We start from the raw sequence: 26,069 nt of genomic DNA, 5'->3' as shown, positions 1-26,069 counted from the left end.
TGTGTGTGAATAAAAGTATAGTTAGGGACTCTGCCATATATGCTTAGACATCTACAATCTTTAGGCTATTTTTTTTTCTGATAGTTTTAACTCGGAAAGATACATCATATTTTTGAAGGACAGCATTAGCAAATATCACAGCATGTTTGCATTTCATTATAGCTAGCATTTTTTTTACAACTTCAGTTTCTAGAATGATGTTCTCTGCAAGATGCTCTTGGGTCCTTATTATAAAACTTAGATGTGCCTAATCTAAAGGCTCATTAACAGTGAAAACCACTCCCAAATTTATAAACCTCATTCCTTTATTATTTTGAAGCCAATCTTTTTGGTATTTTTGGAAGCATAAGATTTGTTGGACCAGAAAAAGAAAGCAAGACAATAACACTGTCGTCCAGAGATTACTGTTCTGTACAAGTGCAGTTTATGCTTTTTCTGGAGTATATGCCCTACTGATTTGTTATCTTAGCTGTATACATTTTTAAAAACATTGACAGGAGATAGTGAAGATAAGGATATTTACAGAATGTGTTATTTGGACTAGAAGACTGTATCCAAAGATATTAAGCTTTCTCTATGGAATCACTGCTGTACTGCTTCTAGCAATACAGTGTGGAAGGACCTAGCTGCAAGCTAAGCATGGGTCTCAGGACCAGCCTTGTGCATGTGTTAATATGTGAGGATGTGCCTGGCCACAAACTTCAGCAGGAATTGTGGAGCCCACATTGCAGCCTTTTGCTTGTGGAGTTTACTTTAGCACAGGACCAGGTCCTTCTTTCTGTCATCTGGTCAGGGACCAACAGAAACGAGCACTATATAGCTTGCTCAGCATGCAGATAGTTTGAACTCATTTATTTCCAGGAAAAGCTAGACATTTGAGCCTGAGTTGCAGATGGCAGTGTGGCAAGGAAAATACAAATCTCAGTGCTGGGTGTAAACGCTTCTTCGCTCCACCTTGCAACACAAGCAAAGGGACAGGGCAGCACGTTCAATTTTAAGTTGGTGCTGTGCCCTCTGCAGAAAATCTGCCAAACTGAGTGTGTTACAAAAATCTTTGAATGCTATAAGTAGGCCACCAGCAGCATACTTGGAGTGTATGTAGTAATAAATGAAACAGCTACTAACAGTTAAACTATTTGAAGAGTTTACGGAGGCCATTGGATACAGTTGGAATAAGAGATGAGATTTGTGTAGGTGTCGCTTATAGAAGCTTTCCAATTTCCTACTCTTGGGTAAAGCGTATAGTTGAGGGTGACAGAGGTGAGTTGAGGGTGACCCACGGTGAGGGTGACAGAGCCCTGGAACAGGCTGCCCAGGGAGGTTGTGGAGTCCCCTTCTTTGGAGATTTTCAAGACCCGCCTGGATGCAGTCCTGAGTAGCATTCTCTAAGCAATCCTGCTTCAGCAGGGGAGTTGGACTAGATGATCTCTATGGTCCCTTCCAACTCTAAAAATATTCAGTGAAATTCAGTGAAATACAAGATCATAGCAACATTATGTGCTATTATCGTGATCTTCTTACTCACCTAGTCACACAGCTAATAGAAATAGGTTTGGCTTAATACATGCTTTAGTGTGGGGTTTCAGCAGTGGACCACGCACCATGAAGTATGTGCAATTCTCTCTCTTATTCAACAACATACTTCACTACATGCCCCATTTTAGGTATAAGAAAGCTACGCAGAAATTAGTGCAACTGTGTATGTGCTTCAAGTACAAGTGCACGTGCTTAAGTAACCTGTCAAATTACAGTGTCTACAAATGTGGTATTTGGAGTTTTTCCCCCAAGACCAATTGCAGTAAAAACTCAGTCCAGCTGTCATATCTGTATAATTCATTAGAAATTTCAAATATTTAACTTCAGCTTTACTCTAAAAAAATGACTAAATAAAAATTGTACTGTTTTGCCTAATATATTTCCTTTTCTGTGTCCACATTATTCTAATTCTCTAATTCTATTCTAATTGCATAACTCATCTCTGTAAGCAATTTACAGCCACTGTATCACACTGGTCAGGATTCTGTGCTGACTTCTGAATCATTTGCTGAATATTCTAAATACATTTTGAATTCAGGATTTCTTTATTTTTTAATTGAAGTGTGAGCCAAGTGGGCTTTGAAAATCCATGTTGTGTTTGTAGCTATCAGTTGGTAAAGGCACCTTTTTGAATGCAAACTGGACCTGGTTGATCTGGAAAGACAATAAGAATGGATTCTCACATTGGCGTTTTTAGAACCACCCTATAACATTCTGGCCAACTGCAAAAGGTGAAGAAGTTGAAAACAGGGAAATTCTGATTAAATTATGTGGGGATAATTTCTTTGTTGCTGATGACATGCCATGAACCTCAGGCAAGCAGACAGCTCAAGCTATTAGTGTGTTTGAGTCAAGGTATTGTCTGGACCTGAGAAGGAAATGCAAATAATTGATGGGCATATTTTTCTGCATCAAAGTGAATTGCCATTTTATGCAAAATGTGTCAGGAGGAGGAGAATGGTGAAGCTTTCTCCTGGGTCATCCTTCCGACTGTAACAGTGATTATTTTTACATTTAGTATTTATAAAGGCAGCCTCACTAGATAAAGTGATGTATTTATATGGACATGTTAAAATGAGTCATTACTAGTATTAATTCTTTTTTGGTTATTCTGAAGATTTTCTCGTGTGGCCTCATGAACCTTGCATGAGGACCAAAATTCAAGGCAGTCATTTTGAGTAGAGATGAGGAGTGTGATCAATTTGGTGTGATTTGCAAGAGGAGTTATAGAATTTAACATAGACAGATTTGGTCAGGGAAGATTAATAGGATCTTGTAGTCCTTATCTCTTTCATGCTTTTGAATTTCTTGTCCACAAAATTTTGATAGGTAAGGTATGTACAAAATATGACTTTTACATAGGAAAAATATGGCTGTGCTATCTGTTATAAAGAAAACAGTCTTCTGAATGTATGTTGTCGGTTTTGTCTTTTAGATTATTCTTGTAAGTTCTTCCCATAACGACCGTGACCAAAGCCTTTTCATAAGCACAGATGAAGGAGCCACCTTCCAGAAACAACCCATTACTTTCTTTGTGGAAACTCTCCTTTTTCACCCAAAAGAAGAAGATAAAGTACTTGCTTACAGCAAGGAAGGCAAGGTAAAGCTTGAAGATACAACATTTGTTTGAAATTTAGGAATTACTTTGTTAAGGAAATATGAATAACAGTTCTGGTATGCTGATGTTGGGTTTTATGAAATATCAGTTTCCCAGAAGGGGAATCATATTCTGGTTTTGAGGTTTATTTAAATATTTATTTTCTTCATCTCCAAATATTTTTTATATGGCCATTTCAATCATGGCATTTTCAGTTTATGTGGATATTGGTAATATTTATCCTCCTGCACGATATAGTTAAATAGTACCTCTGCAATGTGCTCCTCCCTAGAAAGTGACCATAAGCAATTGCATTGTAATTTATAGTGCAGTAGAAAGTTAATGAAGCTGAAATAGTGGATCCAAAGGCCGTTCATGAGATGTAAAATAAAGTAAGATGAAATAAACAGTGCAGTCGTACAGCAGAAGAGGAGTTGGGGAATCAGTGAATATGTAGAAATGTAGAATAATTCTCTTATGTATTTGTACCACTTTCAGATTCAGGACTTAAATCATGTGGTTTGTAAATTTTGGCCATCTTTCAGATTTCTTCTGGTTGAATTATAAAGTCATTTTTGTGAATGGGTTAGGCTGAGCACTGATGAGTGCTCACACAGTCTGTAAATGTGTAGTTCATTTCTTTTTCGTGGTGCCAAAACTGCAGTTGTAAAGTCACTGTGATTCTGGTCCTGGTAGTGATCTTGACTCACCTCCATCATTACTCCTGTTTTAAACTGAAATTAGTAAACTCCAGTCCATTTTAATCCTTCTCAGACTTCACAGCAGGTGTGTATTTAGGTGGTGAGATTAGTTGAAGTTGCTCATGCTACAGCCAAATCCTGCACTGATTTCAATGATAGAATCATAGAATTTTCTAGGTTGGAAGGGACCTTCAGATCACCGGACTGCAGATCACTGGAGTCCAACCATTAACCTAACACTGCCAAAGCCACCACTAAACCAGACGTCTACCTGTCTTTTAAATACCTCCAGGGATGGTGATTCAACCATTCCCCTGGGCAGCCTGTTCCAATGCTTGATAACCCTTTCTGTGCAGAAATGTTTCCATCCGTCCTAAACCTCCCCTGGCACAACTTGAAGCCGTTTTCTCTTGTCTATCATTTGTTACTTAGGAGAAGAGCCTACCTCCTTTCAGTAGAGTGATAAGGTCTCCTCTCAGCCTCCTTTTCTCCAGGCTAAACAATCCCAGTTCCCTCAGCCGCTCCTCATAAGACTTGGGCTCTAGACCCCTTACCACCTTTGTTGCCCTTCTCTGGACACGCTCCAGCATCTCAACATCTTTCTTGTAGTGAGAGACCCAAAACTGAACACAGTACTCAAGGTGTGGCCTCACCAGTGCCAAGTACAGGGGGACGATCACTTCCCTAGTCCATCAATTCATCCTTTGAGATATTTTCGAGGATATATAAGTTAATTGCTGATCCCAAAACAATTCACGTTTACAGGGATTTGCAAATGAGGATAGAACTAGAATAAGAAGCATAGCAAACCAATCTCAGTCACAAATTACATTAAGTATTTTACTTAGCAGCTTCAATTTGAAATCCTAACACAATTACAAACATGTTCAATGCATGTTATGTAAACAGAAAACTTCAGGAAAGCCTGAAGTTAGGAAAACCCTATGTTATGAAAAACTCTTTTTCAGTTTGTCTTTTGTTTCTGACAATAGATATAATTCCTGAATCTTATAAAGTTACAGAATGACAGACACTTTAAGTGTCAGAGTCCAAAGAAGTGTACTGAAGAAGTTGACCAGCCCACAGGAAGTGGGTAGAAATATTTGCCAGGAGAGAGAAGGAGGCAGAAGCACAAAGTGAAGTGTATGCTTTGTGTTTTGATGAATTATGCATGATAGGGACATTTTCACCATCTTATACTCAGATAATACTCCAAAAAAGAGTAATGCTGCTATTTGCCACTCTTAAAATCTGATTGGACAAAAAAACATACAAAATATTCAGTAAAGCTCTGTGGGAGTAGCAGGAAGAGTTAGGTAATCTGATGGACTTTTCTCAGGCTTTCGCCATGGCGCTAAAAGGAGTCAACCATAAAGATTTACCGGTTAAGTCTCACATCTTTACGTGAGGAATGACGTGTAGGAATAAAGGATGCCTTTGACTATAACTGTGTCAGTAACCTGCTTAAATTTTGTAGAAGATCTGATATCAGATCAGGGGAGAAGAAGATGAAGTGATGTTGGCAAAGGAGGAGCTGAAAATCAAAATTGCAACTTGACATAAAAAGACGTCAATGCTCTTCAGAGATGGTGTTCATCTGAATTTGGCCTAGGGAGATGGTATACTCTAGTATACTTTACCTTCACCAAAAGAAAGTAGTATCAATCTAAAACTCAGGAGAAGCCACTACCTCCTGTTACTCAAATGATTTCTTACAATCACACTTTTAAGAATACAAGAAATATGGGATCACATCCTTCATAAATAGCAATCAGGCTTCTCTGTCTACTGGAGCATCACGACCTTTCTCACAACTTCTGATTTAATTTAGGGCTTATTTTGTACTGCAAAATATGCATTCTTCTTTCATTCAGAACCCTAGATTTTGTTTAAATAAAGCTCTAGCCTCTAGCTGACACTATAAATGAATGCAAATCCAGTCAATATGGTTGGATTAATCTATTTACTGCCTCAAATCTATACTTTCTTTTTCTGGCTACCTCAGTTATAATGAATAACAATCAGCTATTCACTGAGTCTATATAAATGCTTCTAGATTTTTTTTTAAAACCCGATGGGGATGCAGTAGATTTTAATTGTTCATTTGGAAGCTGAAAGGATGAAAAATGGCAAAACTGAGAAAAGCCTTTTCAATTTTTTTAAAAAGTCATTCCACACATTTATTACATGAGTGGCAATAAACAGAATTCTGCCATCTATTAGATGTGTTTGCTGAAGCCAGAAATTTTACCTATCCACTAATATAACTGTTTTCACCTCATATCTAATCATGTTTTAGTAGTTTCATCATATGTACCTGTTAAAAAACAAAACGCATTTTGGTCACAGATGGGTCACATTTTTAATTAAATGAAGTTGAATGTGTGCCTAAGCTGGGTACACTTTATTTATTTATTTATTTATTCCACATACTGTGTCAGTTAAAAATTCCTCTCACTCTGGATGTGCCTTATCAGTGCTACTTCACTCTCCCTTGCAGTAAGATCGCAAGAGCTTCCACCTACACTAAACTAAACTGTTCATTCATAAGCTCCCAGACTTTAGTCTTAGATGTGTGTGAGGGCAGGTAGTTTGGGTTTGGTGGTGGGGATTTTGTTTGATCTTTTTTGGTCCCTACCGCACAGACATCACTGTTGTAATGGCAGGAATCTTCTCTCATTTTCTTCTGAAATTCATCCATGAAAAAATTATATCCCTTTATTCATTTGCCAGTGTGGTCCCTTATCCTAAATAGCTCTTTTCCCTCTTTCCAGGAACCTCTTGAATTCTTGGCTTTCTTTGCAGTTTGGACACCAGGGTTAGGGCAGTGCATTAAATGATCGTCTCTTCCAGATTTATAACAGTCTGCTGAGGCTGGTAACTAGCTGAGCAGGGTCCACCCTTTTAGAAAGATGGTCAAACCAATGATTATCTTTTCTGTAGTGCCTGTGGTGATAAATGGTCAAAGAAGTAAGAAGCTTAAATTCTCCGACTTGCACAATCTAGCCCGTTCCAAGCCACTTCCCTCCCTTCCAAGAGCTACGTGCTGTAAAATACACTGGTTACAGCAAACCCTAACCCACATAATAAACCTAAGATCAGAGAGTTAGGGAGCCTGGCTCTGCAGCCCCGTCATTAACGCATTTAGCTCTGAGGTTGAAGACTTTTTGATCCCTGATCATTTCTGTCTATGCATTGACTGGGTGAATGCTGAAGTAAGCAATCTTGGTCCTGACTGTAGTTTCTTACCCTGTGGTCTACCTGCTTAAATTGAGCATGCAGTGGAACAAAGTCCAGTCATGGTGAAGTGCAGAGTAACTAGTAAATACTCTTTTATCTCTAATTCAAAATTTAGTAAATTTACCCATAGAGTTTATGCTGAGATAAGTTACCTCAGCATTTATCTTTACATATTAATATTGCCAGTTTTCTGTAGTAAAACGTAATACATAATCATGAGGGTTTTTTTTTATTTGTCATTGAACCTGTCATTTTAAAACAAAAACATTTCTTACTAATCCTCATAAGACACTTTCCCCAGAACAATCAACGACTGAACTGTGACTTATTCCCACATCAGAGAAGAACAGTTTTACTTGCCTTTTTTTTTTTTCCCCTATTAGAGATATTAAGAGAAAACCCATCATATGTAAATTGGATCAAATAAGAAATGCATGCAGACAGCAGGGGGCTTTAAATCCATCTTTTTAGAAGTCTGATATATATTTTGTATTTCAACCAGAGGAAAAACATTATGAAGGCAAATGCTGAAGGAGGGAGATTTTTGAATAGCTATTTTATATCCCACTTTATTCTGAGGGAAAACAGCTTTCATCTGCACTCTTGACATCCATCCATGTTATTAGCATTTGCTTTTTTACCAGGGCTGAACTGCTCAAAAGGAAGGTGGAGCTGGAGACCTCCTCCTCCAGGCCATCATCTGCCTCTCTGCTGAGTGACCATTTCTCGTGGGTCATAAATTGGTATCCATGAAGCAAGCCCTTAAGTGCATCTCTCCTCATCAAATCTCTTAAGCATTTATCTAATATCTTTTGGTCTTATTTTAGCAGACTTTTAAATCCATTGACTTCCTAGCTTAAGTATTTTTGGTGGAATAAAGGCTTGCAGCATAAAGGGAGTATTTGTACTTGTTTGGTCAATGACTGGGAAGAAGAGGAAGAAAAGTGTCCTTTTACCAGTCCTCTGTGTAATCATGCTGAAGTAAAAAAGAATCTGACCCAAAATGAACAGTGAATTGTTTCCATGGTAAACAAGAAGACGTTGTCACTGAGCTTTGTTCATTATAGATTATATTTTAAAAGATTCTCTCTATGAAAGGTTATTACTCTGAAAAACATTATAGAGAGCTCCTGGTAATGATTTTTTTTTTTATTGGTGTGCAATCTGTCATTTTAATAGTGACATAGGGCCTGTCTTTGAAGATGTACAACATTAACAGTTTCCTATGATCTAATTTTATTTTTTTTTCCTTTGGTAGGTTTATGTATCCATTGACTTGGGGAAAAAATGGATCCTTCTGCAGGAACGGGTTTCAAAAGATCATATTTTTTGGTAAGAAGTCTGTTATTTTCCAAATAAAAAAGGAACAGCAAAAATATTTCATTCTAATCAAGAAAGATGTTTCCAGGGGTACTGACGGGGACAGTACAAACCTTGGTGTCTTTTGCAGATTATGTCAGTGTTGCTGCAGCCACTGCTGCAGATTCGTACTCATGCCAGTGATCATACTGAGTGTCAGCATGTATAGCGGTTATAGGTCTGGATCTATGGAGCCCAAGATTTAAAGAGAGCTGTAACATCCAATGAAATTGCTCTTCGTTTTGCTGGTGAAATTGATCTTTAGAAAGGAGAGCAGTCTTTTTGCAGAGAAAAATCTATAACATTTTTTTAAGAGAGCTTGAATCAGACCTATTAACTGGAGTCATATATAAACTTAGGCTATTAAGGAAACTGGTGAAACATATGACTTTATCGAGTACACATTTATCAAATGATTTCATGTTCAGCTCAAATATTTTGCAGTCTCAAAATGTTTAAGAAGTGATTTAAGCAGGTTGACAAAATGAATAAGTCAATGCCTGGTTTTTATACAAATGAAATTAATATGAAAAGCGTATAACTTCTACACTGAAATTAAACTTTTGATAGTGTTTTTAATTGATTTAGTATTTAAAAATGGTCACTTTGCACATTCAACATTTATCTGATTTCTACTGAAAAAGCCAAAGAATTCCCCCTTTCACTTTTTACTTCCGTGTATAAGTATGGACTATGCATAACTGTATCACTACCAATAATTGTTATTCTTTATTACAGGATTTGTCATATCATGATAGACACTTCTGTTCCTTAAATAACTCCGATTTTAGTTCTAGAAGGACTCTGATCTTTGTCAATTACGAAAAATATAATTATCCACGTGTCTGTGGAGCCATATCTGGCTTTTAGCAATATTTCGTTCTTTGCTAGTGGTTTTGCCAGTATTGAAATGGATTTACCTGATCTGGTTGCAAGATTTGCAGTGTTTGGCATTCATGCTGTGATGCTTCTTGTTCTTCAGGTAGTTGCTTTTCTCTTGAGTCGAAATAGATACTCCCGTAGTTGGGGAAAACCAAAACAAACAAAACCCCAACCTGCTTAAACTGCTGGAGTAGAGGTTACAGAGCATGCAGAGCTCTTCCATTGGCCATTGGCCAAAACTTGGCGAGTCCAAAGGTGTGCTGGCATGTGTGCTGCTGCTGAAGCTGGGCAGGGGGGAGGTTGTGACCCAGGGCAGGGACCTGTGGACAGGTTAAACCCTGTTTCAAAGAGCTGGGAACACAACACCTAACCTGCCTTGCTGCCCTGTCGGTATAATTATCCCTGGACGTATCAAGGGAGCTTTCTCACACTTCCAAGTGCCTCTTCTTTGCTCTGCAACCTACTTAGTGGGCGTACATTTATAACACCAGCCTGCAGTTTGTTTGTAGTAACACCCATCTTATTTACTCCAGTTTGTCTCAAACTTTTCTGCTGAATTACTTGGATGAGTCTGACACTTCCTGCTTACTTACTCCTGCAAAATATAGCCTTCTTGAAGAACTTCTAAACAGCAGCTGGGGTTTCATAGGCAAAACACTTTACAGGTTTCTTAACTACTATGTGAAAGGGTATAACCACTTAGAAGCAACACAGTGGGTCAGAATGTCATATCTGCCTTAAAACTGATTTTTCCTTAACAAGATTATATAAAGTGTAAATCAGGAGAGCATGTGGCTCTCTGTTTTTAATCAAGGAAAATTTTCAAATGTATTAGGTCTGAAAACAGTCAGAGTTACTAACAGGTAAGGAAGAACAGCGGAGGCCTCTCTCTTGCAGATTGTGTAAAGATGTTTTTCTTATCTGAGTCTAGATATATTTAGCACACTTAAATTATGAAAAACGTAGCATACCACTGAGATATGTCAGTTTTGCTCTGACTCAAACAATCTCTCAGTGATTTTTGTATGTAAGAATTAAAGCCAGCAAGTGCATGTTTAATATTAAGTCTGTATTTTGCTGTGTGTCAGAATCCTTAAATCATGCAGACACAATCAGGGAAGTGTCCTGGAGCTTTGATAGGAATAACTCCCACGTAGTACTTCAAAGTCATAGTTATTCATAACATCACATTCCTCTCAGATAAGAAAAATAAATTCTAAAAATCTGTAGATTTATGACCATTAGAACTATTTTCTAGGTTTTTGTTTTCCCCTTTTCTGTATATAGACCATTCTGAGTTCTCTCAAGAACGGTATCAGCCAACAACTGCAAGGATTTGGGAGTTTAGTGCTTCATCAGTACCAAATGATGTCTCTTAAACTTCTATAGAAATAAAGATATATAAATATATTTTACTTCTAATATCATATGGAACACTGCAATATATAAAGAATGTGCTGCAAGGGGAAGGGTTGGATGTGATGGCCTTCCAGTGGGAGTTACTCTGTCATTATATGAAACTTTATGGCCTTCATTACCTGAGTTATCTGAGTGCTAGATGGAAACAAGTATTTGTGTAGTTTTTAACAGATGTGAGAATGCGGGCTTTTTCATACCTTGACTATTAGGACACTTAAGTCCAGTATTGTTTTCTTGGCAATATATAACATCTGATGTGTTAAAGATAGGTGAAGTTAATTCAAACAAATTGTACATCTCTATAAATGAGGGCGTGTCTTGCTGATACTGGCTGGTTGTGCCAACAACATTTCACTGGGCAGATCTTTAGCAAATCTTTCTTCTTTGATTTCAGTTGAGCTTTGCCACTGAAGTTGATCATATAGCCTAAGATTGTTATTTCAGCCTGGTAACTACAAATATTATCAGTCATAATATTTTCCTGTGCTTTGTACAAACAATTTTTTTCTGTGCCTCCAGCAGCAGCCAGATCTTCATGCATTTCCTGAAGAAGCATTTTTTTTTTTTACTCAATGAAAATCCAAATGCAATTAATTTAATGGCATGTCTTATGTATTTATACTAAGGGAAGGTCAGTAGGGACTGAGTATTTTAAACTATTTAAGTTCAGATCTTATACTGCAAGTTTATAAGCAATATATTAAAATAATCTTCTAGGCTTTATTTGCTTTTCAGGTGTTCTGGACCATCTCTGACGCATCTTTGCAGATTTAACGTATGGAATTTGGTCTTTCATGATAGTGGAACTAATGAAAAGATTATTGGTATAAGTGGGAAGTGTGTACTACAGTCTCTATTTTAGGACCACGAATATTTTCTTCCCATCTGTGATACAGTGTGGAGTTTTCTTACCAGCCTTTTTCCCAATTTGTTTCGTTTATTCTTTTGGAAAGGAAAATTGATCAATCCTTCACAGTAGGTTGTCTTCTCTTAGCATCTTATGAGGTGACAGGCTTCCTAGAGAGGTGGTCATTGCCCCAAGTATGTCAGTGTTTAAGAGGTATTTGGACAATGTCCATAACAACGTTTTAACTTTTGGTCAGCTCTGAAGTGGTCAGGCAGTTGGACTAGATGGTCGTTGTAGGTTCCTTCCAACTGAAAATATTCTAGTCTAGTCCATTCTATTCTAAAATCAAAAGAGCTGCAAGGCTGCAGATAGAATCATGGAATTGTTTTGCTTGGAAGAGACCTTTAAGATCATCAAGTCCACTGCCAAGTTACCACTAAACCATGTCCCTCAGTGCTACATCTGATAGATGTAAAGATGGTTTCACAACAAATGTGCTCTAGAAAATTCTTTAGTTTTCTTTGTTCTCTCATTCAAGTTGAAATGAAAAAATCAAAATATAGGGGGAAAACCCTGTTCATAAAATATAGAAATACTGAAAATAATTGCTCTGACATTGTTTATTGAAAAGCTTATTTTTATTTTTCAAAGCAAAATTGCAAAATGCAGATTTGAAATTAACTCCATAAAATGAAATGCTGAGTCACACTGTAATTCAAAACAAAAAAAATAATTTTGTATCAACATTTAGAAAATAAACCTTTAATTTCTATGTAGACACTAGATAGATTCAAATCCTTTTGGGTTTTTTAATCTGAAAAGTTTTAATTTTGAGCAATTTCTTGTGCTTTCAAATCAAGAAACTTTGATTACTGTGACCAGTTTCACTGCTGCATGTAAACTGCAACTGGCCATGTGCTATTGCCCCAGTGTGATGCTTTCTGTTTAAGGGTTGTTATACTACCCATCCTTTATAAATACTTTTTGCAGTTCTTGGTGTATTTGTAGGAGGGAATGCAAAGAGCTGTAACCTATCCCAGCCAAACATTAAGCACCCACACATCAAATGATATGTAATTGGTTTTATATATCAAGCCCATTTAAAAAGAAAAACGAAAGGTGTATTATATGGTAGTGCTTGAGAGGAAGAGAGAGTAGGCAGTTTGGGATTCCTCTGGCTCTGCTGCTATTCTTTTCAGTCCCCAAGGCTTATGCACCAGTTCAGTTCCTTTTGATTTCTCAAAATAGAACTTAGTAATACATAAGCAAAGAATAGATTATGAATCAGCTGTCTACACCAGCACAAACATACCCCAGGACAGTAAGTCATGAATTGGTAATTACCAGAGAATTAGGCCCAGCACATTTCCTTTATGACTCTGTCTAGAGCCTTAGAAATGCTTTATCCTTGACACACTAGAATATGTGGATCCTATGCTGTGGGTATCTGTTACTCTTATTTTTAGCTGTAGGTTCTCCATTTTCATGAGAGGCAAGAACATAAAAATAAAAAATGACAAGTTTATTTGGGTAGAGCAGTTGTTCTCAGGGGACTGAAGTTCTGTTCTCATCATGAAATCCCACAAGAGTAATCAATCACAGCCCTACCCATTAATGTCAAGTGTAGCGGGTTCCTGGCTATTCAAGTGTCAGGTGAAAGAGGAGATTTCAGCAGTGTTATGCCCTGAAGGAAAAAGAAATGCAAAGAGGATTTCATTGAGCCTTTAACATTGAATTCTGTGGGAAAGGCTCTTGCGTGGGAAGCCAAGAATCCTTGTGGGCAGTCATTCTTACGTGTGACTTAATCACTTGGATGGTAGTTCTTTCTATTTCTTTCTGTGTGCTGATGTGTATGGCTCTATTGGGTTTATGTGGCAAGGTTTGGTAGCAGGGGTGTTCAGGGCTTCTGTGAGAAGAGGCCAGGAGCTGCCCCCATGTCAGACAGAGGCAGTTCCAGCCGGCTCCAAGACAGACTCACCGCTGGCCAAAGGTGAACCCATGAGTGACACTAGTGGCACCTCTGTGGTAACATATTTAAGAAAGGGTAAAAAAGCTGCACAACAGCATCTGGGAGATAGGAGTGAGAAAAACATGAAAGAAATAACTCTGCAGACACCAAGGTCAGTGAAGAGGGAGGGAGAGGAGCTGCTCCAGGTGCCAAAGCAGAGATTCCCTTGCAGCCTGTGGTGAAGACCATGGTGAGGCAGGCCGTTCCCCTGCAGCCTGTGGAGGTCCACAGTGGAGCAGATATCCACCTGCAGCCCATGGAAGACTCCATGCTGGAGCAGGTGGATGCCTGAAGGAGGCTGTGACCCTGTGGGGAGCCTGTGCTGGGACCAGGCTCCTGGCAAGACCTGTGATCCCATGGAGAGAAGCCCACACTGGAGCAGGTTTGCTGGTAGGACCTGTGGCCTCATGGGGGACCCATGCTGGAGCCGTCTGTTCCTGAAAGACACCACCCCATGGGAAGGACCCATGCTCGAGAAGTTTGTGAAGGACTGTCTCCCATGGGAGGGACCCCATGCTGGAGCAGGAGAAGAGCATGAGGAGGAAGGAGTAGCAGAGACAACATGTGATGAATTGATCGCAACTCCCATTCCCCATCCCCCGGGCTGCTCAATCAGAGGGCTTAGAAAAGTCAAGGAATGAAGCTGAATCTGAGGAAAGGGGTTTTTTAGTTTTGTGGGTTTTTTCTCACTATCCTACTCTCTTACTAATTGGCAATAAATTAAATTAATCTTCCCCAAGTCAAGTCTGTTTCACCTGTGATAGTAATTGGTGAGCTATCTCTCTGTCTTTATATCAACCCATGAGCTTTTCATCTTATTTTCTCCTCCTGTCCTGTTAAGAAGGGGGAGTGATAGAGCGGCTTCCTGGGCACTTGGTGGCCAGCCGAGGTCAACCCATGGCAATGACAAACCACTCCAGCTCTGCTGTTTGGATAAAGGTGGCAGGAAAAACGTTTTTGTTAAAAAGCATTGGAGCACAGGGAGTAAAGAGGTAGGAGCACACATTGGGTGTGTAGGACATTGACTGGATCATTGAAGGTGTGTCTTTCAAAGCAGATGCAAAGGTGGCAAGGCCTGAAACACAAATAAGTCATAATCAAATGCATTTTTAGCTTGTATGAATCAAATCATAGTTTTGTCTGCCTGAGTAACCAGGTTGCCAAGAGTCAATACCATTTTAAGCTACTCAGCAAAAAATTTTGCATGCTTTTGACTTACTTTCTAAGGAAAGCATTGCCCTTAAGCCTATTGCTCGAAATCAGGCAGTACAAACTGAGAACTTGTTACTTTTTGGATAAACTTCATATTCAAATATTATGAGAGAGGCAGATTGAAGAGACTGGCAAGTTTCCACATGCCCTTTGATTGGAGGCTCCTGCACAGCAGTGAGCAGGTTTGTTTTGATTTGGTTTTGATTTCAGATGTCCTGTTTGAAGATGTCTCTTCATTAATATGCACCCAAGTGAACTGCATCAAATATTTAACAATGAAGAGATCCATTGGTGGTAGAGAAGATATATGCCCATAGCAGATTCTACTTGATTAGCGTTTGCAGACAACTGCTCCCCTACAAAATGAGCCCAGACTACTGGAGACAAAGAAGTGTTTCCTGCTTGAAGTAAAATATAAATCATACTTATCCAATAAGGGACTGATGCTTATGATTCACATTTTGAGATGCATAGTAGTATGTCAGTGGTAATTTTTGTTCATGTATATTAATTAAATATCAAATTTCAGGTGAGTATTGGTGTTTCTCTAATACTGCATACAACTAGAATAAGATACTGGGGCAGTTTGTGAAGAAGAGAGGTAGCTGAATAAAAGAAAAATTATTATTAAAATAATACCAAAGGTCTCATAATTGGAATTCTTAACAAAAATTTCTAAATTCTTAGAATTGTACCATGGTTATTTAAAAATATAAAATACCTAATGATCGTATCATGGAGTATACATTTATACACAGACCAAGGCAGATGCAGAGGGCTTGTTAGTCCTGTCCATTGCACCGTTTTCATGCTGATGTAATGCTGTTAAGGTCAGTGGAATTACCTGGTGGAACACTAATGCAGAGACATGAAGAATTAGATCATAGAACAGCTAATCTTTCAGGAGAACTTCCCTAAAGTCTGAAAAACTGTATAAGAAAGGAGTCCCTCAGGAGACCAAATTCAGGCCTGAATGGAAACAAAGGTGCCCTGAATTTCCTTCTGCTTCTCATCGTGTTTTATTAGATGCAGCTTTATGACATAAAAGAGGTTAGGCGTGAACAAAGCTGTGCTGCCACTGTGACAATTTCACCTCTGCACCACCAAAAGGGGATATCTTGCTGCTTTTCTTCCACAGGGTTGGGGCTCAACTGTGATCTGATGACTTAAGAAGCAGAGAACTAATCCCTCCAAAAAGTTCTAAAATTACATTCTGCAGGATTAGTTTTCCCAAGAGGCTCAACATGGTGTCAGACAAGCACAAGGGAGATGATGGGAACTTGTGTTCACAGGAAAGGGAAGAAGCATATTGAGCCTGACTATATTTATACCACCCTGCAATCAAGTTGGGCTATTTTAATTCTGAAGTGTTGTAACCACAGTGTTACGTGATCTGAAGTGCTGGCGTGTTGCACTTGCTTTATCCAGCATGATATACTTGGTCAAGAGATACTTCTTCTCCTAGAGGAAGACTTGTCTGATCTAAAATTAAAGTTTTTCTGAATTTCAATGGAAATTTTAACAGTTGAATGTAAAGTGCTAAAACAACCCAAACCATAAAACCCTGAATTCAGTGGCAAGCCCTCCTTTACCCAAGTAAAACAAATAAACAAAGAAATGGGCCCAGATTGCTGAGATACGACCATTTTCATTGCAAACTACTCTGAGAAGAAAAGTGGGGAATTCTAACCAAGCCAAGCCAAAAACACTATTGAAATCGAGAAAAATAGATAGTTCCTGAGAAAGTGCTTGTTCTGTTTGGGGAAAAAAAAAAAGTTAAAAATTGATGCTGAAACATCAACTAAAAAGGAAGAAACTGTTGGATTATCAGAGTCCATTGTATCTATGCTTTATAAGACAGAAGAGGTCATGTCCTAAAGCCAGCTGAGATACACTGTGCTTGTGAATGCATATGCAGACACAAGCCTCGCACTGGTACAATGCATTTATGTTGAGGTAGTAGTAAGTTTGTAAATGAAAATGAAAAAAAAAAATTGTCTTACATTTCTCCCTCAGTATGAAAAAACATATAATTGACCCTTCATTTTAAGTGGATCATTCACTGTATGTGTTCCTGTATATACATTTTTTGCCCATTATTTTAAGAAAGCTATATCGCATGGGCAGAGGGACCTAGGCTGTTTAGACTGCATAGTGTCATATGACTTTTCTTTGGTTCATGATTTAAGCACAAGTGAAATAACAGTATTGCTTTTTAAAGTGCTGTTGGCAGAGGAGTCTACTGAAATGAGTAGATTAGTTTATTCTTCAGGGAAATAGCTTGAAGTTCTCTGCATTAGTTATACTCTGTTCTGAAGATTTTCTTAGCGGCTATAATAGATGGGGTCTTTTTTTTCAATAAAAGAAGAAAGACCTATTTCTAAGTGTTTGTAAAGCTGGGTAAAGGGACTTAAGAGTTTGGAGACTGCTCTAAAGCTGACATTCTAAAGAAGACTTTGAGGGTGTAACGTCTTCACCGAGTAAACAAGAGTCTCTGCTGTTATAGCTCATCTGTATGATTATGGTAATGAAAACCACAAAATATATTTTTGAAATATTCTCTTTACTTAATTTGTGCCTTTCAGAGTGGATAAACTCTGCACTTAAAGGGTGGATCTTACCTGTTAGACTTGTCTAAAATTAAAGACCTACAGGTATAACTTGATGATAGTTTCGTTCATCACCCTTGTATCTTCCATCTTTGTAGGATCTCTTTAAATTATCTAATTTGCAACACTGGGACCTGGCAAGCTTAATGGGATTTCTGAGGCAGTGAAAGAGAGGCAAGACACAGAATAGGGTGGCTTAGTCTGGTAGAGCAATGAAGAGAAATGCTTGTCAAACTGCAGTGTGGAGCTGTCATCTTAAATGACCTTTATAGTCAATGGGCACCCTGTAGGTGATCCAGCTGGTTTAGGAAGAGAGGACTTACCCGTTGGAAGGGAAGTAACTGTTCTTCCAAATAATGAAGGATAGTTCTAAAAGGGGGAGCAGGGGAAATGTCTGAACTTCAAGGAGGAAAGAGGTATAGCTTTTTTCTGGCTGGGTTAAAGAAACCCTTCCTCGTGATTTATTCACCTCTACTCAAATAGAAGTTGAAAGGAGAAAAGTAGTCTGGGTTGGAAACTTTTGTTTTCTGTGTTGAGGCAGTGTTCATTTAAACAGATCAGTTACAACCTCTTGCACTAAAAGATTACACTGGAAACAGGATTAGAGGCTACTTGTGCCAGCTGCCACTGTTAGAAGGAACACAGTAGACAAGATCATTGTCATTTCTGAGCTGTTGAAAGAAGCATAAGAAGGTAAATATGTTGACAAATATCTCAAACTGTGCTTATGAAATTGTGTGTGATATATTATAGATGTAAGAGGTTGTTTCAAAAGTACCTGAAAACTGTCTTTGCATTATTGATGCCAATCAGGCTGAGCCTCGGAAAATTTCAGCACCAAAGTTTTTTTTAGTTTAGTTTGTGGTTTGCATGAAGTCCAGCACAAAAAATAAAATATTCAGCAAACACAATTTTCTTCCTTCAAAAAGCTGACTGCAGAGTTGATAGCAGGTTTGATTTGGTGTGTGGTGAATATCTAGAAAAATAGATACAGTGCACACAGCAAAAAAGTTCACAGATCCCTTCCCTCTGCTCAGATATATTCTTATCAGACCTCAATGAATGTAACATCTTCTCTGACTTAATGTGTTCCCTCCAAAATGCTAGAATAATTTGTGTTTCAGAGACCATTTTCTTAATAAATGGAAGATTTTTTCATGCATTTACTAAAAAATTCCGCTAGAAGTTTCCTTCACATCTCATGGCTTGGTGGGGGCTCATCCCTCCCCCTCCCCATCCTTGCTCAGAATGATCATTTATCTTATTAAGGAAAAACAGCATATGTGATTCTTTCTGGTTGTTACGCAGCAGTGGAAATCATCCAGTCTCTTCCCCCTGGCCTGCATTCCCAAGGAGCCACCAATTACTGAGCCCTGAGTTTTAACCACTCCTCATAAATCAATGCTATTAAAATCATTAAACAGTGATGTAATTTCAATCCAAAGTATAGTTTTATTGCACTTGATTATTAATAATTGTATCAAAACGATAATTTTCTCTTAAGTATTTTAATGGGCCTTTTTAATATCTGCATCCAGCTGCACTTTATCACTCAGTGTATCTCCTTTGTGTGTCTTCAACCCACATCTGCTGACTCGATGGACTCGTACGGTGCCAGTGAAGAGCGATGTAGCTATGGGAGTGGGGCTGGATTCTGCTTTGCTTAGTGACAACACGACTGTCGGCTCAAAGCTTTCTGTGCAGAATCTGCCTGATGAATAACAATGGAAGGGACAGAAAAAAGCGCAGCTGGGGCTGCCGTTCCCGGGTTGGGATGGAAACCCTGAAGATAGAAAACTCATCTTTTGGCTGAGCATATTTGACATGGGAGATATTAAGAGAAAATCCGCTGGTATTCCCATTACACCTTTTCAAAGTTAAACTGCACCCTGATCAATTCCGGCTGAAATTCCTCCTCAGGATATTCTTCTCAAAATTATTCTTCACTTTCTTCGTTTGTCAAAGCAGAATCTGCTCTTCTCCTGAATATACTAATCAAAAATGTATCAATTCATTATGGAAGGCATGTGTCAGGTTTAAGATATTTCTACTAAGAATGGAATCTAAGTCTTTTTTAGCACTAAATCTGCCTTGTAGTCTCAAATGCCAAAGGTAATTGTAAAAAGATGCTCTAGCACTTGCCAGTGCATGTGAGTGTGTGCATATCTCTGTGTGTGTATATTTATCCATTTATGATTATGAAGTTTTTTTTCCAATTTCATACCTATTTCTGTTCTTTTCTCCAATTGTTCCTATTTGTATGCATATTTTAGTAAAAGACATTCCAAAGAAATTTAAGAAAAACATACATCATGTACAGAAAAAATAGTTTCCATCTTGATGTTAGTAATAGTACATTATAAATGGGGTTTATTTTAATTTCCCAGCTAGAATGTTAAAGCTGGTTAGTATGAAATCCTCTCTTTTCTCCATCCACATAATGATTATTCTGTAGCTGGCTCTGCATAACTTGATCATATTATGTTCTCAGGGCTGTTGCTGGAGTTGATGGAGACCCTGATTTAGTTCATATGGAAATCCAGGACCCCAGTGGAGGTATGCAAATGAAAATCTTATCAATTGATACCCTAGTGTATAGTCATTTCTCTTTGTTTTAGAGAGTACTTTCTGGTTTGTTTTTAAAACTAGTCAGAAGAGAAATTGTGCAAGTCAGATCCTTTCTCTGTTTTTCTGTAGTCAGCAAAGCTGTCCTGTTATATAAAAATAAAGTATAATTTAAAATTTACTTGTTTTCCACTCTAAGATGAATTGATGTCAAGATGCTATGCTCCGTTGAAAATGTCCATTAATAGTGCAATTTATTCTGGCAGTTAAACATTGAACATTTTTTCCTGATTTGCAAATAAAACTGGCAATGCAGCGTTAGTGCTGGGTAAGTGTCTGTTAAAGTGAATCGTTGCATATGTCAATCCTACTGCACTAACCACCGTCTCCGAGAACTTCCTCATGTTACAGTATATAGCATACTATGAGACTTCAAAGGGAAAATAAATGAAAAAGCAGATTAGCAGTCAGGATGTGCTGTACTAAAGAGTCACCATGATTCCAAAAGCTTGTATAGTTTCTTGTTACCAATTGTACTCTTGAAAGATAATTTAATTCCTTGACTCAGAACATCTAAGTTCCGTGCAGTCTTAAAAATGAGTTGTAAAGAATGCACAGTTTGACATTCCCTGATGCAGTAGCTTTTCTTCATTTCAGTTCTGTTAAAAATCAAAGTTAAATTAGTTAAGTTAAATCCATGTTAAATTCTGGATGACAGTTTCTAAATCTTTCAGCAGTGATATTTCTGAGACTTGGTGACCCTTACACACCCCGTCAGCTGCTCTGTTTAGAGACAATGTAAGAAGATTCTTCAGGAGCTGCATGGAAAGTTTTGGGGTTTTTTTTTCCAGTTAACACAAATAGCAGAATAAGAAAAACTCTCATGAAATATTTCCTGGCTGGTTCTCAACAAACTGACTTTGTGCACTTATGGTCAGTAGAAGCATCGCCATTGATTTTAGTGGAAACAGTATCTTTGTACTACCTGTCTGAAGAAGAACTATAATACTTGTCATGTGAATTATGAATAGCTGCAAGGCTTTTCGGTGGCCCATTGCTATGCTTGCTCAAATATCCTTGTGGTGATGATTTGGACAGTCGGAGAACTAGGATTGACTCTAGCTGCCTCTTAAACAGATCCAGATTTTAAAACAAATACTTGTATCCAGCATACTGATTTGCCTTTTCTAATTGAAAGTCATTAAGTGTGGAATGCATTTCCTATCACACTGTAAAAGTAATGAAGTACATGCATGGAAGTGCATTATTTGCTCTTTCATACTGTATCTGGAGCATGGGGAAAATTAGTGATCTGGACACAGGATTGTGTATATAACATTTTTCTCACTGCACTTGGGAAAGTCACTGAAGTATTTTGTGCTCAGAAGCTTGTGATGAAGGTTGAGCTATACAAGGGCTTGAACCTAGGCGAAGGTGTTTGGGCCAAAGCTAGTATGAGATATGATTGTTGGTTCTGCTCTCTTGTATCAGAGCAGATTGCATCAAAGATGCATTGATGCAGTTCTCACAGCCCTGGCAGAGAGGATATTCCTTGCCCATTGCTAACTGGAAAGCAAGAGAGAGGCCATAGCCTCCCCTGATATAGATCAGTCCAGGCTTTTCCAGCAAGCTATTAACTCTGAATATAGAAGACCTGCCCCAACAGAGCAGTTCCAATAGTGTGTTAATAGTGTGTCTCAACTTTCCTACAGAGCTTTAAAAATAGCCTTTAAGATTCTGCATGCTGTCTATTGAGTGGAGTCTGATTCTCACTCATCACATTTTTATACTGGGGTTGATCTATTGATTTCAGCTATGTTGTGTCAGGCTGCTGTTTCTCCAAGTGAATAATTCGTCTCCGTGCATAGGTTAAGTGAGAAAAGAGGCTCCTTCTATTATCCCCACCCATGAATGTCTCATTCATCTAACCCCTAATCTCTCTGGACCAGCAAAATTTGGATAATAACAGGCTGCCTCCCGGGAAAGATCTGAACTGTAAGCAGTTAATATATTCTCAGCGCATTGGAGATTGAAAAACTCTTGTATGAGGGTTTAATGTAATAATTTTACAACTAACTCGACTGGCAAAGGCAGCACTTTCCCTACATGAGTAACATTTTATACTGCTTGGTTCTTTTTCCCTTGATAGCCTTGTCATATGTTTCTGTCTCTCTTCCCTCAGGTTATCGTTACATCACTTGCCAGATTCAAAATTGCTCTGATAAGACAATGACAGTCCAGTTTGCTGGTGGCACTGATCGGGATTCTCTGACTGTGCAGGATGACTACATATTTCTTCAGGTACTGCTGGTCTCTACCTTCTGGAGAGACTGTCCATTTTGAAATTCAAAAATAAAATTTTAAACAGTGCAGCAACATTGTAATTTAGGAGCATGGAGAAATCTGTTATAGAGCATGAATGGCGATTTATGAATTTTTACATGGAACAAAGCATTCCTTTATCAGGAGAAATAACTCAATGCATCTTTAATTTATGCAACCAGTTGCCTGTTTAGGTTGATATTAATTTATCACTGACCTAGCTTTAACAAGACAGAAACTTTCAAATAGATTGTATGGTTCAAAATTACTTTTTATAAATAGTCTTGTATGTTAAGCAAAATGCAACCCTTTTGTTTTTATGCTAGAACCTCTTCTGGGCCATTTTCAGTACCTCCATCATACAGAAAGGTTACCCGAGAAGAGCATCCAAGGAAAGCCACTGACAGAGTAGTGGCTCTGCTTCTTCACATGGATTCTTTTGTGAAGAGGTTTTCCTGGGAAAGAATTTATACAGCTGCATTTAGGAAGCAAAAGGGTGAAATGGCCATAGCTGGGAAGCTTGGAGCAACTTCTGACCACCCAAATTGCATTGGGGTTATTTCATTCCCAAACTATAAGACCTGCATGCAGAAATCTGGGCTGGGACTCCATCAGCCTTATGGCACCAAGCTCAGGCACGCTTAAATTCACATCATTTTCTGTGCTCAGGACTGGTTGTGATTTAAATCTGTCAGAGCTACAAATTTCTGAAAGAAAGGTTATGTCTTTGCTGGTTTTTAAGGTTTTCCTGGGAAAGTTGCTTGTACTTTCTTCAGTGGTTGGCTATAATTTTTCCCTTACTTTGATATGATTTTCTTTTTCTGAAAGCTTGTTTGTTGACTCTTGCAGGAAAGCAATGCTGTGGTGATGGATAGCTCTCCCCATCATAGCCTCAGTGTACATCAGATTGGCTTCTGTGCATCTTTCCCCCATTGTGGCTGTTTCTTCCAAAAGGATGTGTTAATTGATAAAGAGACAAAAGATCTGTTCTCTTCTCGTTTGTCATAGTGTTTCGAAGGCTCAGATGGCTTAGAACATTTAGCACCACAAAGAAACAGCAAAATGGATTTGGAAAATTTTATTTTTGAGTTAAAGTAGGCATTTTTCAGCTCAGGTCTAGCACTCATGGCACCCGTTTTGCTCAAAGGTGGTATTGTCTGTGGATCCCCCTAGGCACACTCTAAAATACATTTCACGGTGTGTAGATGGTGAGAAGTGCTTCTCACCATGTGCACTTCCGGACTGCTGTGCTCAGTAAAACACAGGCTACTTCCTCTTCAAGCATACTGTTTTGCTGGCCACCTTGTATAATTGCATCTCGAATGGTTGTTGTTCTGTCTCATGCCAGACATGGGCAGACACAAAATGGAAGTGCAGCCTGGAAATGTAGACATAAAGTAATGGACAGTTGCTACTAGCAAAATGATGCTGTTGGTAACATAGTCTCTGTAGATTTGAGATGTCAGTGCCAGTATATGAGATGTGCATATGTTCCACATAAGGGGGAAACATCTTCAGTCTTTTCCTTTCAGACTTACCTGCAGTAATTCATAGTACATAATATACATCTCTCATTGCTACACTGATTTACAGTTAGCCATATCTATGTTACTGGAGGATGGAAGGTAGCTCTGGGATGCTATAGTTGCATCTGAACTGCAGCCACCCCTGAGGTGTGATGCAGGACACTACTTAACTGTTCCAGTGAAACCACACAGCAGCTGCACGTCTGAGAAACAGCATACTTTTGAGACCACATTATTTCATCACTAGACTAAAATATTGCTATGTGAGTTAGAATATTTCTATATGAGTTAGAATCAGACCAGGGAATCCCCTTAATATCACAGCAGTATCTGCCAGAAAGAAGATGGGACGGAATCATCTGTGCAAGAAAGAGGAAAGTTTGAGACTGTCTTACTGCCCCTGGCATTACTCACATCCCCTCAGCTGTGAATCAGAGCGTTGCAGGTCTCTGCTGCTAATCCTGGCCTGAATCTCAGTCTTTTACCATCTTAGAGGAAGATCTCAACCCCATTTCTTTAGTACATCTATATCCATGAAGATCAGGAACTTTCTAATACTCATTTCTTTTCCAGTTTGCACTGACAGTCAGACAGTTTCAGAGGTGATTTCAGTGGGAGGATTAAAGTTTCAACACTGTTTTTTAAGCACAGACCAGCCTTTAATGTCAGTGAGGCTTGACACAATGAGCTGCTTCCACTCCGATTCTCTGCTGCCTTGCATCATCTTCAGTCATGTAAAATGAGTGACATAAAATAAATGCATAATGAACAAGAAAGCTATTAAAAGATGGATAAGACTGCCATTTAATACTCATTAAATAAATGGTGAGGTTTTTGGTTTAATCCGTAATTTAACAAATCACATTCCTAATGGGCATCACATTCTTTCTACCACAAAAAAAGGAAATTGGTTTAAAAAAAAGAGAGAGAAAATGATTATAATGTTAAATACTTTGAGATTTGGAAATATTCAGGCAGGTGGACTTGCTGTCATGCATCAACTCTATTTTTGCCAAGCCAAGCCAAGTTTGCATGCCTCAGGATAGGCTGTTTTCCGAATAAGGTTCCCTTTTTAAACACAAAAGTTGAGGAGAAAAAAAGTGAAATTAGGGTAGGATTTTAAATGGATTTTTTAAGACAAAGAAAGAAAACGAGTCTGTGCTTCTGTTCCACAATCTGATTTGTCTTGGGCAACCAGAGAAAAAATTTGCACGTTTCATTTCACTTCTTCCATTTTCCTTTTTGACCAGTCTGTTCCTGCAAAGCAGCAACCCTGTATAAACTTAGTGAAAATGACTGGATAGCCATTACCAAGCTGATCTTCTGTGGGGAAAAAACATGAAAAAAATGTGAAATATTGTTTACAAAAGGCTAAACCCTTTGCTAATCTAATTTGATGGGGCTCAAGAGACTTAGTTGGAAATGTGCAATTTATATACTGGCACAGATTTTGGTGTTACATTTCTGACTAGAAAAACCTAGGGGAGCTCTTAGTTGAGTATTTTCATTGATGGTTGTTTAGAATGTTCCTTTTGGTACTTTGGAACAATATTTGCATTGGTTTTTTTGATGAATAAGTTAAAAGTCTTAAAATGACCAGTGTATCTGCTGTTACAAAGAGGAGAAAGGAACTAATGGGCAATAGTCATACAGTGGTCTTTCTTTGAATGCACACTTCTGTTGGCTTTCTTCAGTGAAAATCTTCATAAGCCCTCAAGTATTTTACATAAAACCTAATCTGTCTTCAGTTCCACACATGCAGGGACTTGAAATGCATGTTTAACCTCTCTATTAAGGGTATAATGGGGTCTTCAGGAGGTATCGCTGACTTTCAAACTGACCAACCAATGGATTCAGAAGTGCATCATTATCCTCCACGCAGCATGTCAGCATCTTGCATTGGGAAACGTTTTATCCTGTGTAGAAAATATTAGTCAAAGATAACTAATGCTTTATGTAATGTTAGTGGAATTTATTTAGCCTTTATTGCTCTGCTTTGAATAGTGCTGTTGGAGTACCACTTGCCCTTGAGGTACCTGGTGCTCATGGCCAGTGTATCTCCTCTTGACCTCTTACCAGGAGGGTGCTGCAGCCTGGATTTCTACGAAAGGGCAGAAATGTGGGAAGCCTATAGGTACTGAGATATCAGTAAGGATTGGGGACGGTGAAATGCTGCAGTCTCAGATATCACCCATGACAGCTGAAATGGCAAAAGAAGGAAGTAACTAACTTTTTTTTTCTTCCTA

The 26,069-nt window shown here is 38.4% G+C and overlaps 1 protein-coding gene across 1 annotated transcript in view; it reads left to right on the top strand.

The window, feature by feature from the left end:
- The window catches only part of SORCS2 (sortilin related VPS10 domain containing receptor 2), a 561,128-nt gene that overhangs the window by 445,658 nt on the left and 89,401 nt on the right, over positions 1 to 26,069 (top strand). The window contains exons 4-7 of the mRNA XM_074147142.1: positions 2,972 to 3,136; positions 8,333 to 8,406; positions 19,902 to 19,966; positions 22,158 to 22,276. Coding sequence (XP_074003243.1) covers positions 2,972 to 3,136; positions 8,333 to 8,406; positions 19,902 to 19,966; positions 22,158 to 22,276 — 423 coding nt within the window. The remainder of the gene's footprint in view (positions 1 to 2,971; positions 3,137 to 8,332; positions 8,407 to 19,901; positions 19,967 to 22,157; positions 22,277 to 26,069) is intronic.

Source organism: Numenius arquata, chromosome 5, assembly GCF_964106895.1.
Source record: "Numenius arquata chromosome 5, bNumArq3.hap1.1, whole genome shotgun sequence".
Taxonomy (NCBI): domain Eukaryota; kingdom Metazoa; phylum Chordata; class Aves; order Charadriiformes; family Scolopacidae; genus Numenius; species Numenius arquata.
Note: the sequence above shows the minus strand (reverse complement) of the source record. Positions and strands in the feature narration are given on the sequence as shown.